The sequence below is a fragment of the Phyllostomus discolor genome, chromosome 6 (assembly GCF_004126475.2).
Source record: "Phyllostomus discolor isolate MPI-MPIP mPhyDis1 chromosome 6, mPhyDis1.pri.v3, whole genome shotgun sequence".
NCBI lineage: Eukaryota > Metazoa > Chordata > Mammalia > Chiroptera > Phyllostomidae > Phyllostomus > Phyllostomus discolor.
In genome coordinates, this window is record NC_040908.2 from 155875438 (window position 1) to 155894169 (window position 18732).

At 52.3% G+C, this 18732-nt stretch overlaps 1 protein-coding gene across 1 annotated transcript; it reads left to right on the top strand.

Annotated features, from left to right (window-relative positions):
- Window positions 1-429: 429 nt before the first annotated feature.
- Window positions 430-17334, top strand: F2 (coagulation factor II, thrombin). The gene is made up of 14 exons (XM_028516437.2): window positions 430-551; window positions 816-979; window positions 1634-1658; window positions 1888-1938; window positions 3307-3412; window positions 3525-3661; window positions 4784-5098; window positions 5683-5811; window positions 5899-6025; window positions 6525-6692; window positions 7213-7386; window positions 7614-7792; window positions 16801-16871; window positions 17023-17334. The coding sequence occupies exons 1-14, from the start codon at window positions 473-475 to the stop codon at window positions 17164-17166; spliced, it is 1869 nt and encodes a 622-aa protein (XP_028372238.1). The 5' UTR covers window positions 430-472; the 3' UTR covers window positions 17167-17334.
- Window positions 17335-18732: the final 1398 nt, after the last annotated feature.

The window sequence follows — 18732 nt, forward strand, 5'->3', positions numbered from 1 at the left end:
TGTGTCGTGACCGCGCAGACCTCCCCCTGGGTTACATCCACACACCTACTGAGTATTAAGCACCGACTTACACTCAGAATCGGCTTCAGTCCTCACATCAAAGTGCTATTCCCATTGTACAGATGAGGAAACCGAGGCTCACAGATTAAAGCAACCATCACCATGTGTTAGGATTGGAAAGAGCCTTGGGCAGACCTCGTGACCCCGCTGGCCCAACATGGCCCCTGTCTCAGGGAAGGAGGAGCTGGATGATTGTGGTTACCCTGGAGTTTCCTCTGTGGCTGCCTCCCGGACCACCCATCCTTTATCCCGAGAGAACCTGTGCCCCCTGATGGTGGGGTGGACTATCTATTCACTTGTCCTCACGGCCCTGACCGGCTGACCTCTTCCTCTCAGCTGATTTCTTCACGCCGGTTTAACATTAACCCAGAGAGTCAGAACGAGCCTGCAGCGTCCCCGGAGCCCGCACACTATGGCGCGCGCCCGAGGGCTGTGGCCACCTGGCTGCCTGGCCGTGGTCGCCCTGTTTAGTCTTGTGCACAGCCAGCATGGTAAGGGGGTCGCGGAAGCTGGGACAGGCTGGCGGGCTGGGGGAAGGGTCTGTGGGCTGGGGTCTCCTTGCTCCATGGAGAACCCAGAGCCAGCCTCCAGGGAGGCCTCGGCCCACAGCATCCAGCTGAGAGGGGGCATCGAGCACAGGCCTGGGCGTGTGGTGACTGCTTCTCTCTTGCAACCCGGGGAGTGGGCTGGGGGTGACCAGTGAAAGGAAGGGATGGGCTTCTTCAAGCCACTGTCCCACGCCCTTCCTACTGCAGTGTTCCTGGCCCCTCAGCAAGCACTGTCGCTGCTCCAGCGGGTCCGCCGGGCCAACCGCGGCTTCATGGAGGAGTTGCGCAAGGGCAACCTGGAGCGGGAGTGCCTGGAGGAGCAGTGCAGCCGCGAGGAGGCCTTCGAGGCCCTGGAGTCCGCCACTGCCACAGTGAGCGCCTGCATCCCTCCACGGCCCGCTCTGGGGCCCCAGTGACTGGGGCAGGGAGCACCACCGCTCTTTCCTGGCAACATAACCTGTTCTGTCTCGGGGCCCCATTGCCCTGGGCTGCCAAGATGGGTGACACCTCTTTCCCTGGAGGTCCTGATGCCCTGTGCCAGGGCCCGCTGAGGCGCCAGGACATCAGAGGGGCCTCTCCATTTTCAGACATAGGGCTATTGGGATCTCTGGAGCCCCTGGCCACCATGGCCTCTCAGCTTCAGCTTCTCTGCTAACTCTGTGCCACCCATGGGTGTGGGGCTCTGGTGAGGCTGGGAGCCCTTACAGCCATTCCCTTCCTTGGGGCTCTGCTGGGCCCCCTGCCAGGGACCCACACCCCCTCCTTTCCAGTCCACCCACCCAGGGGAATCCCTTATAGTCTCCCCGGGGGGTGCGGGAGCTCCCCTGTCCTCAAATACCTTTCTCCTCAGAGGGCTTGGTCTTCGGGAAACAAAATCAGGGAACACTCCCACTGACCTCCCAGAGCCCGCCCATGTGCGCCCAGGGCAAGGGGGACAGGAAGGTGTAAGGATAAGACATGGCATTACTAAGACACAAAGCACAGCAGGGGCAGCCACAGCCTCACATTCAGCCCTTGTTTTTCAGGATGTGTTCTGGGCCAAGTACACAGGTGAGCGCTGGGAAGGGCCTGTTTCAGCAAGGGAGGGAGTCCCGGGGACGCCAGGCAGAGACGCTCCACGCTAGAGAACCTGGCCCACCGCTCTGCCACCCCCACCCGCACCTCTCTCCCTCCCTCCATCCATCTGTCCATCGCTCTGTTTCTGGGTGTTGTCCCACCCTTTACGTGAGCCCACCCTGTCCCTACTCTAATCCCAAGGGTGTTTCTGGGTCTTTTCCAGCCTGTGAGTCGGTGAAGACATCTCGAGAAAAGCTGGGTGAATGTCTGGAAGGTGAGACGCTGCCGTGGGGTGGGGGCACAAGGTGCGTGGGGACAGCCTGGAAGGAGGGCCGGGTAGGGGTGGCCTGGCGGCGGTGGCAGCAGTGGCAGCAGCTCCTAGCACCTGACCCTGCCTTTCTGTCCCTGGGTGCGAGGACAAATCTTCGCATTGGGCTCCGTGCCGGGCCGCCGGTAAGATGGTTCATGCCGGAGGGACAGATGAACAAGTGGACCATGACTTAATGTTTAAGGCCTCACTGCCATCCCGGCTCCGGCCCGTGTCTGGCTCCCCCATGGCCCCGGGGCCAAGCTCTGATGGTGTCACACTCATTCCCCAAAACCTTGGCCGGCTCCCCTTCGCTCCCACAGTCAAGCACCGGCGTCCTAGCCCAGCCGACTGTGCAGGTTCCAGCCTTCACTTCCCCTTCCAGCCTCACCTCCCACCGCACCAGCCGTGCACCCAGGCCCCAGCCGAGCTTCCTGCGTGCCCAGATGGTTCGGCTTCCTGGCCCTTGCTTATGTTTTCGTCTTTCCCTGGGGCAGCCATTGCTACCTACTGGAAACCTCCCTGTCCTTCAAAGACTGGTTTAAGTGCCTTGCTGAGCCGTTTGAATACACTGTCAGTGTGACCACCGGTTCCGTAACATGGAACTCTTTCATTACTGGCCACACCTTCATTTGTTAACTTATTCAACAGACATGTCACTGAGCCCCTGCTGGGCGGCTGGCGCTAAGTCAAGGGGTGGGGTTTGAAGAGAATCAGGGAACTCGGGTTTCCTAGGGAAACAGAAACACTAGACGTCCAAGTGGTTTCTGGAAAGGTCCCGGAAACGCCAGAAGGGGCCTTTGCCAACAGAGCCAGGGACAGACCCCTAGGAGAAGCAGAGTTTTACCTGGATTTGTGGGACGTGCGGACGAACAAATAAGAGAGTGCGCCAAGGCAAAGAAAATGGCACGTGCAAAGGCCCTGAGGTGTGAGGAGCTGAGGTGACAGGACAGGTGGACCGGGGCCAGATGAGGCCCGTTCACTTGTCCATCCCGCTGGCCGTGCGGAGCCGCTCAGTGTGGCCCCGGGAGGGCAGGGGCCTGCCTGGGCCAGAACTGTCCTGTTCATCACAGTTCTGTCACTGTCCTGTTCATCACTTGTCTTGTCCTGGCACAGGCCCGTCAGCAGGTCGTCACAGGGTGGGCACTGCGCAGATATTCAGTGACCACTGTCAGTTGCATTGGAGAACTGCTGAGTGCAGAGAAGGGGCGGAGTAAGTTCAGGTTAAGGGTCACGAGCCAGAGGGAGCTTAGAGTGGGTGGACAGACAGATCTTTGTTAAGAAAGAAGGAGGACAAATCCTCAGGACTCGAAAACTGGACCGGGGTCTCTGCAGGTTACTGTGCAGAAGGCCTGGGTATGAACTACCGAGGGAACCAGAGTGTAACCCGGACGGGCATCGAGTGCCAGCTGTGGAGGAGTCGTTACCCACATAACCCTGAGTGAGTGACGGGCAGGCCTGTCTGCGGCGGGCTGAGAATGGGGAGCAAGGAGACCTGGGTATTGTCAGGGGTGCCGGGGCTTGGCCCCCCACCGAGCGATTTCCTTTTCCAGAATCAACATCACCACCCACCCTGACGCCGACCTGCGGGAGAATTTCTGCCGCAACCCAGACGGCAGCACCACCGGGCCCTGGTGCTACACGTCAGACCCCACGGTGCGGAGGGAGGAGTGCAGCGTCCCTATCTGCGGTGAGCTGGGGGCAACTGGGCTGCAGCGGGCCGAGGCGCAGGGGCCTTCATGTGGCCTGGCAGCCAGGGACAGGAGCCAAGACCATGTCTGCCTTCAAGGGGGGCTGGTCATCTGCCACATATTTGGGCCTGTTGGTCAGAGAAGTCAAGAGACCAGAGAGAGTTGGCTTCCGGCCTCCTCCCTCCCACCCTCCCGTCCAGCTTTACTGCCGTCTGCTCCAGGCTGTGGCTCACCCCAGACACATCCCCCCTGCTGCTCGAGGCGCTCCCAGCTCCCGGAAGCCCTTCCTCACCATGTCAGTCCACGTGCCCTTCCCTGGACACCACAGAGCAAGCCTCGTCCAGTCCAGTCTTGCAAGATTCTGTCATTATTATTTCCCATGGTGTGTCTCAGTTAGCTATAGCCACAATAACGCTGCAAAACTCGCAAAATCAGGAACAGCCGCAGAAGCTCGGGCACACACCAGTAGGCATTTAGTTCTTGGCTGGGGTGGCGCTGCTCACCTGTCTGTGGGGCCGTGATGGAACCTGGGCTTGGCCAGTGGCTCCTGTGTGGGCCAGGCCCAGGTCTGCTCAACCGAGGGCTGAGGCTGCCAGGCACCACCTTCCAGTGGTGATGGCAGGCGTGCAAGCCGGTGAGCAGGCCAGTACACAATGTGTCTCCCGGCCGGCCAAGGCTTAGAACTGGCTGTCGCTTCTGCCCTCGGCCCATTGGCCAGAGGAACCACAGGGTCAAGGTCAAGAGGTGGAGAAAGCGTGCTGAGAACTGACCTGCTGTCCGGCATGGAGATCCTTCATCATCCCCCTATATTTCCCTCTGCGTCCCTGTGGAAACACAGAATCCTTCTTTAAAAACTCCAGGCAGTGGCTACCAATAGACTACAGATAGCCTGAAGTGGATTACAGGGGTGGACCCTGGTTACCATCTCTGGTTTATTCTGCTTAAACCTTCCAACACACCTGCAAGACCGGCATCACTGACCCCTTTCGTAGGCAAGCGAACGGAAGCTCAGACAGGGTTACCTGAGGTCACGCGGGGAGAAGGCTGCAAGGCAGGGTCTCGGTGGTCTGGCTCCACGTGTGGTCCCACCCATTCTGCTCCTTTGCCTCCTCACCCACCAGGCACAGAGGGCGTCACTGTGGAGCAGACCCCACGCTCAGGAGGCTCCTCGGTGAAGCTGCCACCCCCGGCACACCAGTGTGTCCCTGAGCGTGGCCAGCATTACCAGGGTCGCCTGGCAGTGACCATGCACGGGTCCCCATGCCTGGACTGGGCCAGCAGCCAGGCCAAAGCCCTGAGCAACAACCAGGACTTCAGCCCGGCTGTGTCGCTGGTGGAGAACTTCTGTCGCAACCCAGACGGGGACCAGGAGGGCGCCTGGTGCTACGTCAGTGGGAGGCCTGATCACTTCGAGTACTGCGACCTAGACTATTGCGGTGAGAGCCCAGGGCTGCGGGCCTGGGCCAGGCAACAGAGCCTGGAAGGGGCAGGAGAACAGCCTTCCCTAATCTAAGGGCTACCGCGTGCGCGCGTGCGTGCGTGCGCACGTCCGTGCGTGCGTGCGCGCGCGCACTCACTACCGCCTTCCATTACCCAGGTGGGGATAATAGGTTTTAGCCCAATTTCACAGCTGAGAACAGTGAGGCCCGGAGGTTAGGTTGCCTAGTAACCCAGGCGCCACTCGCACCCCTAACTTCTCCCTCACAGGTGGCAAACACAAGGCCCTCGGGTGGAACCTGGCCCTCCACCTCGTTTTATTCTGCCCAGCACCTTGTTTCTGCCCAGCAGCAGCGCCGAGCTTTTGTTTAACTGTCGAGGAGTAGTTACAGTTCTACAGTCCTAGAGTTACATTAGGCCCTTTGAAGACAACCAGGAGGCTGATGTGGCGCCGGGTGAAAATGAGTTTGACACCCCTGCTCTACACCAACTGTCTCCCAGCGGGGCCCAGGGCTTGGGGGAGGTCTAGAGGGTGGGCAAGGGGCGGCTGGTCCCGTCCCAGACGGTGCCTTGGTCCCTGCAGAGGAGACAGTGGAAGATGTGACAGGCGATGGGCCAGATGAGGACTCGAACGTGGCTGTCCAGGGGCGCACCACTGTGGAAGAGTTCCAGCCCTTCTTCAATGAGAAGACCTTCGGCGCAGGGGAGGCAGGTGAGGTGCCCCGCAGGTGGGTGCGGGCCGCGGGGCAGGCCCTGCGCTCCGCCCCGCCCCTCACTGCCCGCCCGCCCCTCTCTACAGACTGTGGGCTGCGGCCGCTGTTCGAGCAGAAATCGCTGGAGGACAAAACAGAGGAGGAGCTTCTGGAGTCCTACATCGACGGGCGCATCGTGCAGGGTTGGGACGCGGAGATGGGCCTGGCGCCCTGGTGCGTCCCTGACCCCAGCTACCTTCCCTCTCACTGGAGCCCACCCCCTCCCCGCACTCACCCCCTGGAGACTTCTCTCCCCTCCCAGGCCTGGGTTCTCGGTAACTAAAGCCCAGCACCAGCACCTCCTCCAGCCTCACAGCAGCCTTTTGAGGTTGGATTTATTGCTTCTCACATGCAGAAGGCATCACTGAGGCTCAGGGAGTTTAAGTGGCACTGCTAATGGACAGCTCTGGGGTCAGTAGAACTGGGGTCAAGTCCACAGCAGAACTGGACCCCAGAGGTGGGCTAAGCAGTGCAAGTCTGGACTAGAAGAAGCTGGGGAGGGGTGCAAGAGCAGGAAGCCCCAGTCCCCAGAAGCGGCCAGGTCAAGCTGAGGTCTGGGCCCAGCAGGCAGTTCTGTCCAGTCAGTTCTTAAAAAAAAAAATGGGACTTTCTGCTTCTAGGGCTGGTGGAGGGGCAGCTCCCCAGCTCTGACTCTTCCTGTTCTCCCTCCCAGGCAGGTGATGCTTTTCCGGAAGACTCCCCAGGAGCTGTTGTGCGGAGCCAGCCTCCTCAGTGACCGCTGGGTCCTCACTGCTGCCCACTGTATCCTGTATCCACCTTGGGACAAGAACTTCACGAAGGATGACCTTCTGGTGCGCATTGGCAAGCATTCCCGCACCAGGTACAGAACTGGGGGGCCCCCGGGAGTCTGGCGGGGGTCTCAGCCCTCCGGAGGGGCCCGGGAGGGGCTCCGGTGCTCTGGGGGCGGGGGAGCCACGACTGTAGGTCTCTCGCGGCGGGAAACCCAGCATCCTGTGCTGCAGAGTCCGTGTCGCCACGTCCTGATCTGGGCTTGGAGCTGGAGTCAGAGAAACTAGGACTTTGCAGAGAGCAACATCCCGGCCTGCCCTTAGCTCCCCTGCAGGCCCCAGGGCGTGGCCCAGGGGTGGCTTCTGAAAAGAGGCTCTTCAGACTAGAGCGACTGCCTGCTTCCCTCCCCCGTCTGTCTGCCCAGGCTGTTTGACAACAAAGTCCTGTGCAGCTTCAGGCCAGGAAGAAGCTACCAGGGAGCTACCTCGTTCATGGCCCATGGGTCCCCCTGGCCCCCAGACCCAAGGGCAAGCAGTTTCCTTCCTCAGGGAACCGCTGTCTTTTACTGAGTGGCTTATGGCGTCTCCATTTCTCTGCCGGGATCTGCGCAGGTATGAGCGAGGCATGGAAAAGATCTCCATGCTGGAGAAGATCCACATCCACCCCAGGTACAACTGGAGGGACACCCTGGACCGCGACATCGCCCTGCTGAAGCTCAGGAAGCCCATCACCTTCAGCAACTACATCCACCCCGTGTGCCTGCCTGACAAGCAGACGGCAGCCAGGTGGGGCAGCCAGTGGTGGTGGTGGTGGGGGCTGGGAGGGGCAGCTTTAGCCAAGGAGTCTGGGCTGGGTTCTGGGCCTCCCTGATCCTGCCTCACAGCGGTCCTTCCCTTTCCCAGGCCTCAGTCTCTGCGCTGGTGTTTGAGGTTCAGGTTTCTGAGGGAGGGTGTTGGGGCCAGAGGCTCCCAGAGTGGTGGGCTCTCACCGGGTCCGTCTCCCTTTCCCAAAGGCTGCTCCAGGCTGGATACAAAGGGCGGGTGACCGGCTGGGGCAACCTGAAGGAGGTGTGGACAACCACTGCCCAGGCGCAGCCCAGCGTCCTGCAGGTGGTGAACCTGCCCATCGTGGAGCGTGCAGTCTGCAAGGCCTCCACCCGCATCCACATCACCGACAACATGTTCTGTGCCGGCAAGTCCCTGGGGTGGCCGGCAGGAGGGAGCAGCAGGGCCCCGGGGTGGCAGGGGGTGAAGGGGGGGCGAACAGAATGGAGACGTCTTAAGAGCACAGACCTGGTCAGGTCCTGGCTCCAGTCACTTACAAGCCACGTGAATTTGGGCAAAGCCGCTTAACCTGTTGGGCGCTCAGTTTCTTTCTCTATAAAGTGGAGATAAAAGCTTCTATTCCAGAAAGTTGCATGAGGGTTCAGGAAGTGCATGCAGAGTGTTAGCCGTGGTGTTGGGCCCTGGGTAAGTTGTTAGTACGTGTGAGTGCAGGGAGCAGCCAGAGGCCGGGGGAGGGGGAGAAAAGCCATTCATTTGCTCAGGCCTTCAGCAAATACCTCTCGAGCGCCTCCTGTGACCCACACAGGGGTCCAGGGCACACAGCAAGGACGCAAACGCGCCTGCCTGTGTCTTCAGAGAGCTGCTTTCCTAGAGGGGGCGAGTGTCCGGAAACAGACCCAAAGGAGTGTCTCTGCTAGGAAGAGAAATGAGGCAGCAGAAAGTCAGGGTGAGAGAGATGGGGTTGGGTGACCTTCCATGCAGGGTGCGGCTGCAGAAGGCTGGAGAAGCCCTCTCGGAGGTGATGTCTGAGCAGAGGCCGGGGGAACTGCAGGGGCGAGTCAGTCTAGGGGGTGCGCACTGCAGGCTGAGGGGACAGCAGGTGCAAAGGCCCTGAGGGCAGGCGCTCCTGAGGAGGAGCAGGGAGGCCTGAGGGGCTGAGTTCAGCAGTAAATGCTGGACAGAGGGCAGTGGAGGCGGGGAGACAGCTGGGCAGGCAGAGGCGGGCACTTTCCGTAGGGCCTGGGAGGACTCAGGCTTTTACTGAGATAAGCAGGGATTGGAGGACTTGGGACAGGCGAATAAATGGCCTAACTTAATTAAATTTTTTTGTTTACATTTTAGTGTAATTTCAGACTCACAGAAAAGTTGCAAAAATAATACTAAGAACTCCTGTACACCAGCAGTGAGACCCTGCACTCCTCTTGGTGTGGTGTGTGCACATGCGCACTGTTAGAGGGGGAGCTGTTCCCAGGGGCCTTCCCACCCATCGGGCTGAGCATCTCCAAAACCACAGGGGCGCCGTTTTACAGGACCGCAGTGTAGTCACTGCATCGGAAAATTCATAACGACACAAAGCCGTTGTCTCATTTGCACTGTCCTACTTGCTAAGGTCTCTTATAGCAAAAGACCAAAAAAAAAATGTGTTTCTCATCTGGGATCCAGTGCAGGATTGCCCCCTTTTAACTGTTAATCTTGTCTTCCATGACCTTGACGTGTTTGGTGGGTACGGGCGGTGAATCTGCAGGTGGGCCCTCCGCTGGGCCTGGCTAAGGTTTCCTCGCGATGGGATTCAGGCTCAGTGAGGTTGAGTCCTCGGCGCATCCCATCAGCAGGCGCGTGGTGTCCTTACGTCTCACAGCTGGTGAGCTTGACCCTGACCTCTGGGTGAAGGTGGTGTCTGCCTCTGCCAGGTTTCTCACGGTCAAGTTCTGCTTTCCCCTTTAGAATTAGCATCTTATGGGGAGAAACTTTGACACTGTTTCTCATCCAATTGTTCTCCCAACTATAATGGTGCTTTTCTAATTCATGTCTGCATTTATTTACTTTTTTAAAAAAGACTTTATTTATTTATTTTTAGAGAGGGAAGGGAAGGAGAAAGAGAGAGAGAGAGAAACAAACATCAATGTGCGGTTGCTGGGGGCCATGGCCTGCAACCTAGGCATGTGCCCTGACTAGGAATCGAACCTGTGATGCTTTGGTTTGCAGCCCACGCTCAATCCACTGAGTTACACCAGCCAGGACTATTAGTTACTTTTTCATGGTAGGGAAGACCGCTCCTTTCTTTCATTGTATCAGTGTGACCTCATGGGGCCTTGCCTTACTTCAAGGGTCGTAACTTGTTACTGTGATTATCTGTTTTGATGTTCAGAGGATCCCTGGAATGGCCAGGGGGAGTCACTGCAACCTGGCATCTGAGACTTTGGGAGCTGTCCCTGTCATTGTCTGGGTGCTTGCTTGCTTTTGGCCCAGCAAGCTGTTCCCGGTCCATCCGACTTTCCTCCTGGGGGAGAACGGTGTTTAGAAGCTTAGAAGCCAGGATCTGGGGGGCGGGTGAGTGCGTCGCTTCTGTGGTGTCAGGGTGTCTAGACCCTCTCCACGGGAAGCACTAGAAATGTGTGTTGTGCACAGCAACATCTGTACCTACTTTTTATGTCTGTCTGTCTAAAACCGTGAATTCGGACCGAAGCTTCTCCTAGCCATCCAACAGGGTTAACCTCTTCCTTTGTACACTTTATAACTCTTGGTAGACGGTGAGAAACCCGATTCCTGTTCTCCATCATGTATTTGCTTATTTGATTGATACCAGAACACGCACTTTGAGAACTAACTCCTCCGTAGCCGGGACAGCCAGTCCTGCTAACTGGAGTTCAGCAGCCGTTCCTGTCCTCGGCCCGAGGACATGCAATCGACCTACTGCGTTCAAAGTGACCTGGGCTAGTTCTCCCCGACCCCCGGCCCCACCCCACCTCTGCGTTATTTAAAGTTGTGTTTAATGTGGGGTCCCTCCCATCTTTGCTGTTCCTATTTGTTTACTTCTGGAGTATCCAAATGGTTGTAAAACTCAGACATTTTGAAACAGGTGCCCAGAGAACTGAACACTCCCCTTCCCTCCTACCCTGTTCCCACACCCTCCTTTCTGCCCCATCTCCGCTCAGGCCCGGTAGCTAGACAAGCTGTGTCGGTAGTTCACGGTTTGTTCTCCCTGTGTTCCCTTTGCATGCATAGGCAGACACGTGTATTTTCTTACTTCCTTTTCTTGTACTTAGGGTAGCATACTATAGATATTCTCCTGTACTTTGCTTGTTTCCCTACTTTATGCAGTCTGGAAATTCACTCTATATTGGTTATACAGTTTTTCCTTACTCTTTAATGTGGCTACTAAATAAATTTTTTATACCCCATTATGTGGATGTACCCATAGTTTATTCAACCATTTCTTTTATGTGGACATTTAGATCATTTCCACCTGAACATCTTTTCATATGCTTAGTGACCATTTTTATATCATTTTTGGTGAATTATCTCTTCGATTTTGTGGCCTATTTTTCTCCCTTTCCCATCAGTTTTTAAGAGTTCTTCATCTATCCCTGGCTGGTGTGGCTCAGTGGACTGAGTGCTGGCCTGTGACCCAAAGGTTCGATTCCCAGTAAGTGCACATGCAGGGTTGTGGGCCAGGTCCCCAGTAGGGGGCGTGTGAGAGACAACCACGCATTAATGTTTCTCTCCCTCTCTTTCTTCGTCCTTTCCCTCTAAAAATAAATAGATAAAATCTTTTTTTTTTTTAAAAAAAGAGTTCTTCACCTATTAGTGATTTAGGCCTTTATTTGTGATATGTGTTGCAAATGTTTTCTCCCACTATGTTGGTTTTTTAATCTTTATAACTTTTGTCACTCAATTAAAAACTTTTATGTAGTCATATTTATTAACAGAGTCAGAAAACCCTTCCTTGTGCGCAGGTGGTAGAGAAAATCACTTGCTGCCCTCCGGCACGTGGTTCCATTGTTCCACACGCAGGTCCCTGGGTTATCTGGACTTTGTGCTTGTGTGTGAAGCAAGGTGCGGATCGAATCGATCTTCTCCCAGGTGGCTCACCGGCTGGCCACACCATTTACTAAAAATCCTATCTTCGAGCTCACCCTTGCCACACACTGGATTTCTACGTGCACTTCAGAGGACATTCTATTTGGTTCTCCTGGTCTGTTGTCCCTTATAGTAAAGCACTGTCTCGTTTTACCTACAGAGACTTTAGAGAGTGCTTTAGCATCTGTTGGGGCTCGTCTCTCATAGTTTTTCTCTTCCAGAATTTTCCTGGAAATTCTTGCTTATTTGTTTTTCCATGTGAACTTTGGTATGACCTTGTCTAGCTTTGTAAAAAGGACTGTCAGAATGTTTATTGGGATTATGTTAAATCTAGAAATAAATTTAGGAAGAACCAGCGTCTTTCTGCTGTTGAGTCATCTTATCCAAGGACAAGGAACGGCCTCCCCACTTGTCCGGGTCTCTCCGGTACCTTTCCGCCGTGATGCGGTGTACTGGGACTTTTTCTCCTTGGCACCGTACTTCATACATTTATATTTCTCTTGAATAAATTAGCTAATGGTGGCCAAAATAAGCAAAAGCTACCTAGGAATTTGGCTTATTATTTAGGCTTATTTTTCAATTTTCTAGCTCATTAATTTTTGCTTTTACCTTTTCAAAAATTTTCTTATGCTTTTAGGGGTTTACTTTGTTCTCTTTCTAATTTTTTGAGCTGACACTTTGGTTAATTAATTTATTTTTTAAAAATATTTTCTTTTTAGAGAGAGGGGAAATGAGGGAGAAAGAGAGGGAGAGAAACAGGATGTGTGAGAGAAACAGTGATTGGTTGCCTCTCTCATGCCCCCAACTGGAGACCTGGCCTGCGCAACCCAGGCGTGTGCTCTGACCGGGACTCGAACTGGTGACCTTTAGGTTTGCAGGCTGGCACTCAATCCAATGAATTGCACCAGCCAGGGCAATTTTTTTAGAAATTCTGTAATTTTAGTTTGTGTTTCTCCTTTACCCAAAAGTTGTTTAATAGGTGGTTTTTAAATTCCCAGGTGGGAGGGGCCTTTTGTATTTTGATTTTGTTAATAATTTTGAGTTTTGATACATTACAATCTGAGAGTATTGTTTGTAATATTTCTGCTTTATGGAACTGATTTTTTTTTGAGACAGCTGTTGGATTAATTTCTGTGGATGGTACATAAGCGTTCGAGGTGTGTAGGTGTGTTTACTTATACATGTCGTTTAGTATATAGTCATAATTGCACCTTGTCACTTGTTATTTACAGCATTTATATCCTTATTTACTTTCAGTTCACTTGCTCTGTTTTGTACTGAGTTTTGTGTGTTAAATTCTATTATTAATATATTTCTGTCTCTTTGCATTGCTTACAGTCTGTTTTTCACTTTATAAATATGATTGCTGTTATCTGGTGCAGATCATCATAACTGTTATTTATTCATTGTAATTGTGGCTTTTAGCTTTAAATGTGTCCTTCTTTATTTTCAATTTTAGGGTCACCACCCCTGCTCTGTTTTTGTTTCCACTGGTCTGATATACCTTTGCTCATCTCTTTAATTATAGCTTTTATGGATCACAGTCTGTTATATATATCTATATATGTCTATATATCTATATATATCTATATATACAGATACAGCATAGTTGAGTCCTGCTTTGAGTCAAATTAAAAACTTCTTGTTTTGTAGTAAGTTAAGCCCATTTACATATATATATGATTGAATGAGTATTAACTCATTATTTTATAATATTTACATGTATTATGTTTCATTTGCTATGTTTTTCCCTATGAGAGTTTTTCTTTTAAAAAATATATTTGTTTAGGAAGGTTATGTTTTTGTTCTACTGATTATCTTTGGACTCACACCTTTCCGGAACGCCCTTAGATCCTTTTCTTATGTAATCTTTCCGTGGTTCTCCCGCCTATTAGCTCTGAACAGTTGCTAAGTTTACTTTCCCTTTTCTCCTCTCATTTTTAGCTGCATTTTTTCCTACCTGTTGGAACAGTTTTTTGCTGAAGCCTTCGTCTCAGCTGGATGAGGCTTGTCTGCATGTCGGTTCTTCAAGAAGGGTTTTGAGTGGAGGATTTCCTGAGTTCTTTTTCTTTTAAATTTCTTGTTTTATCTTTATTTTTAAAAATATATTTTATTGATTATGCTATTACAGTTGTCCCATTCCCTCCCTTCATTCCCCTCCACCCTGCACACCCTCTCCCACCCACATTCCCCCACTTAGTTCATGTCCATGTGTCATAAGTTCTTTAGCTTCTACATTTCCCATACTAACCCTAACCCTCTCCCTGTCTATTTTCTACCTACCATCTATGCTACTTATTCTCTGTACCTTTTCCCCCTCTCTCCCCCTCCCATTCCCCTGTTGCTAACCCTCCAGGTGATCTCCATTTCTGTGATTCTCTTCCTGTTCTAGTTTGCTTAGTTTGTTTTTGTTTTAGGTGTGGTTGTTAATAATTGTGAGTTTGCTGTCATTTTACTATATGGCTTTTTTTTTTATCTTCATTTTCTTAGATAAGTCCCTTTAACATTTCATAAAATAAGGGCTTGGTGATGATGAACTCCTTTAACTTGACCTTATCTGGGAAGCACTTTATCTGCCCTTCCATTCTAAATGAAAGCTTTGCTGGATGGAGCAATCTGGGATGTAGGTCTTTGCCTTTCATGACCTGGAATACTTCTTTCCAGCCCCTTCTTGCCTGTAAGGTCTCTTTTGAGAAAGCAGCTGACAGTCTGATGGGAACTCCTTTATAGGTGACTGTCTCCTTATCTCTTGCTGCTTCTAGGATTCTCTCCTTCATTTTTACCTTGGCTAATGTAATTCTGATGTGCCTTGGTGTGTTCCTTCTTGGGTCCAACTTCTTTGGGACTCTGAACTTCCTGGACTTCCTGGAAGTCTATTTCCTTTGCCAGTATGGGGAAGTTCTCCTTTATTATTGTTCAAATAAGTTTTCCACTTGTTGCTTTTCCTCTTCTCTTTCTGATACCCCTATGATTTGGATGTTGGATCATTTAAAGATGACCCGGAGGTTCCTAAGCCCCTCCTCATTTTTTTGAATTCTTATTTCTTCATTCTTTTCTGGTTGTATTTTTTTTCTTCCTTCTGGTCCACTCCATTGATGTAAGACCCAGCTTTCATTCCATCACTTGGTTCCCTGTGCATTTTTCTTCATTTCATTTATTGTAGCCTTCATTTTTTCATCTAATTTGCGACCAAAATCAACCAATTCTGTGAGCATCCTGATCACCAGTGCTTTGAACTGTGCATCTGATAGGTTGGCTATCTCTCAGTCGCTTAAAAAAATTAGCTCTGGGTCTTTCATTTCTGTTTGAACCATCTTTTTTTTTCTTTGGTCTGGTCGTGCCTGTTATGTATTGAGAGGCGGAGCCTTAGGTGTTCACCAGGGTGGGGCATCCCAGTCTCTGGGTTGTGACGTTGCATGTGGGGACGGGGTTCAGGAGGGAACAATGGCGCTTGCTCCTGTGTCGGTTGGACCTCAATCCCTTCTGCTGCTTCCCCTGAGCAAACTGGGCCCCTCTGGTGCCAGTTCCAATGTGGGTGAGCTTGTGTACGCTGTGGGACTTTGCAAGGACCTCTCCTGTGAGGCTGGGAGTCTCTCCCTGCGCCTCAGCCCCCACAGGTGTTTTCAATCAGTGTCCCAAGGCTCTATTTCCCAGTGCTGAGATCCTGGGTTGCGCGCAGTGCCTTGCTTCACAATCGCCACCTGACTGGGCCTGCCGGTTGCCACCCCTTGGTGGGGGTCTGCCAGCTGCCGCTTGAGCGCTCAGGGTCCACCTGCTGTGCTCTTGCACGTCCTGGATGCCTTACACACCCAGTCCCAATGCTGTCTGCTCTCCGTGCTCCAACCCACGCCTGCCTGCCTGACTCTGTCCCTCCTACTGGTCTGGATGAACGGGTCTATTGTAACTTCTTGGTTGTCCGACTTCCATTCAGATCAATTTTCTGTCAGTTCTGGTTGTTATTCTGTTTCTAAATTGTTGTTGTCCCTATCTTGGTTGTGCAAGGAGGCACAGTGTGTCTACCTATGCCTCCATCTTGGCCGGAAGTCCCTGGATTTCCTGAGTTGTTATTCATTGTTTTTCTGCTGCCCGGACACCTGACAGTCCGTTTGGGAGCACATGGGATCCACGGCCATGTTTTCCTTCCATGGATTTTTGGGAAATATATCTTGATTATTGCTGGCTTTGTGTGTTGATTTTGAAAAGTCTGATGTCAGTGGAACTGTTTGGACCTGGTGAAGTGCTCGGTTGTTTCGCTTGGAAGCCTTGAGGGTTTTCCTTTGTTCCTGCGGTCTCTGTAACAGCTTTACCAGGGCGCGCCTGAGAGCAGAGAGCTTCAGGTCAGCGTGCCAGGTGCCCAGGGACCTCTTGGTCTGTGTGTTCGGTCTCCTTGCGTTTCTGCAACGTTTTGTTGGATATTTGTAGGTATTAGTTCTTTTTCATTGTTTCGTTATTCTTCCTGAGGGACTCAGATCGCTTCTTTCATTTGAATTCCATTTCAACCACTTTTTGTTTGCATTTCTTCTTACTGTTTTGCCCATTTATTTTACATTTTTCAATTTCTGAATCAAGGTATTTTGTCATGTTGCAAAACTTTGCTTGAGTTCCAGTGATCTTCTGTTTTATGGTTGTGTTTTGGGGGAGAATTTTGATTAGCTGAAGTTTTTTTTGTACTTATTATTTCCCTACAGTATCTTTGGATGGATCTCTCTAGTTTTCATCTATTCACTTTGTAGATTTGGGGTTATTTACAAGGGTTTACAGTTCAATTGGGTTTATATTTAAGTTGCACTTGATTTTTTTTAAAAAAAATATAAGTAGATATTTTATCTCCATCTGCACATTAGTTTTATGATTAGGTGTACAATTAGATGTCAGGTGGATTTCAAATTTGGGTATTCTCTATATTCTAGGTATATTGAAGGTGTGGTTTCTTTTTGTAGCTTTTTCGTTCATGTTGTTCCAGATTGTTTGTGGAGGATATGTGGGGAGTTTGGACAAAGGCAGCCACCATTGTCCTCAGCTACCTGTAAACCTAAGATACTTAAGTCCTTCTGCCTGTCGGGTGCAGAATTGGCTGTAGGTGCACAAAAGCAGCATTAGTTCCAGGTAGAAGTGCATGTGGTGTGACCAGGGGTAGAAGTGGTGGGAAGTGGCTGGATACGGGACCCATGTTGAGAAGAGAGCTGACAAGATTTGCAAAAGAATTGGTGTGGGGGCAGGGAAGTGAGGAGAGTCGAGAGTGACTAGAAGGGGTCACAGGAAAGCTTCCTGGTGTGTCTCCTTAAGGGGCTGGAGTGTGAGCCGTGCTCCTGAGTACTGCTGTTCTCTCTCAAGGTTACAAGCCCAATGAAGGGAAACGAGGGGATGCTTGTGAAGGTGACAGTGGGGGACCGTTTGTCATGAAGGTAAGCTAGCTTCTCTAAAGACCAGGAGCTGGGGGTGGATGTTCTAGTGGGGTGGGTCGGGAAGGGCCCAAGTTCAGAAACAGTTGCCTGATAGGGTAATGCTGACGTTACCTTGGACTTGACTATTGGAAACCCTGTGTTTCTTCCTCAGAGCCCCTTTAACAACCGCTGGTATCAAATGGGCATCGTCTCGTGGGGTGAAGGCTGTGACAGGGATGGAAAATACGGCTTCTACACACACGTGTTCCGCTTGAAGAAGTGGATACGGAAGGTCATCGAACAATCTGGAAGTTAGGGGGCCACCCCCATTCTGGGCTCCTCACTGTAAGATCACAGAAACCAATCCAGGGAAAGAATTATTTTTGTGGTTTGTTCCTAAAACTACAGTTCTCAATAAAAGTGAATGTGAGCCTCCAAGCTCCCAGGGCTGTTCACGGGCCCCTCAGCAGAGCTGGTGCCACTCCTGATGAGAAGGGAGATGTATTCTTAAGCATTCTGTTTCACTTGTTATTTAGGTCACTTATATCCTTATATGCTTTCAGCTCACTTGACCTTTCTTCTGTACACACTGCCATTCCTGTTGGGTGCATGCATGTTACTCGGGGAACTGGGCACTACAGCCGACAGGTGTGGGTGACAGTGTTTCACCTGGTGTGAAATGCCGATCAGTTGGTGACTGTCTGGAGGACTGTGTTGAGCAGGGTCATCCCTGAGCTCGGAGGGGAAGTGTGAAGGGACCTAAGGTAGGTACCTTTGCTCGCCATTTTTTCCCCTTCCCATTTTTAATGTGTCAGGGAATAGATGTAGGACTGTGTTCCTTACTGTCATTCTTTGGTTCTGGTTGGCCAGAAAGCAGAGTACAAACTGGGCTTTCGGTGAGCTTGCAGGTCTTTGCAGCCTGGAGCTTTGACAGAGCAGGGAGGAGGGACTAAGTTATCATACCCAAATCTGCTTTCTGAGCAAGGGCGTGCCTCTCGCCAGACTGCCTCCCTCTGACACAGCTGCCGGCACTGGGAGCTCGGGCACCTGGCTTTCCCGAGTTAGCGAATTCAGGCCCCAGCACAGCTGCTCTCTAAACGTGCTCTTCCACTGCAGCGCAGCCCCCGCCTCCTGCCTCCCCGCCCTAAGGGGGAGAGGCACGTTCCCCTGCAGGCGGCGTAGGGGCCACCTGAAAACCATGACTGGAATCCAGGAAGAACTCGTTTTCTATCAGCCTTTCATTTCTTGAACAAAAGGGAGCCCAGAAAACTTCCTTGGCTTGATGATTGGCCCAAACATCTCCCATCTGAATCCAGAACCTCTTAGCACTGCCGAGCGTTTCCGTTTCCGCCTCTGGAGGGAGGCCCTGTGCATTCACTCCAGTGGTGACTCCTCCGCTGCCTTTGGGGGCTTCACTCCCACTCAGCTCCCCGAAGCAACTGTGACTCAGGGAGCGACTCAGGGAGGCTCCAGTCACCAGGCAGGAAGCCCTGAAGCCCCCCACACTCCTTTAGTCTAGCGGCCCCAGCAGTCGCAGTGTGAGAACCACGGCCGCCCAGCGGGCCCTGGGCACAATCTCCTGAGCATTTTGGGCAGCAACGAGGCAGGACGCCCACGAGCTCCTTGGAACCACAGTGATGGTGGGAGGGAAGCCATGGCCCAACCTCGGAGGGGGTAAGAGTGAGGGTTCTCTGCCCGCCAGGAGCTGCGCGGGGAAGGCGGGAGAGGTGAGTCCCTTCTGTTCCCAAAGGGCGAAGAGGGCGCCGCGTCTGGGCCGAGATAGGGCGGGGCTCCGTAGGCAAGCCGTTTTAATCTTTCTCTGACAGGCTGAGTGCCCAGTTGGTCTTTAGAATGGGTGACAGGAACGTCCCCAGCACTCCCA

Coding starts and splice junctions, on each gene's coding strand:
- F2 (XM_028516437.2), top strand. CDS start 473: ATGGCGCGCGCCCGAGGGCTGTGGCCACCTGGCTGCCTGGCCGTGGTC. Junction 552..815: donor TCTTGTGCACAGCCAGCATG/GTAAGGGGGTCG, acceptor TTCCTACTGCAG/TGTTCCTGGCCCCTCAGCAA. Junction 5,812..5,898: donor CTTCGGCGCAGGGGAGGCAG/GTGAGGTGCCCC, acceptor CCCTCTCTACAG/ACTGTGGGCTGCGGCCGCTG.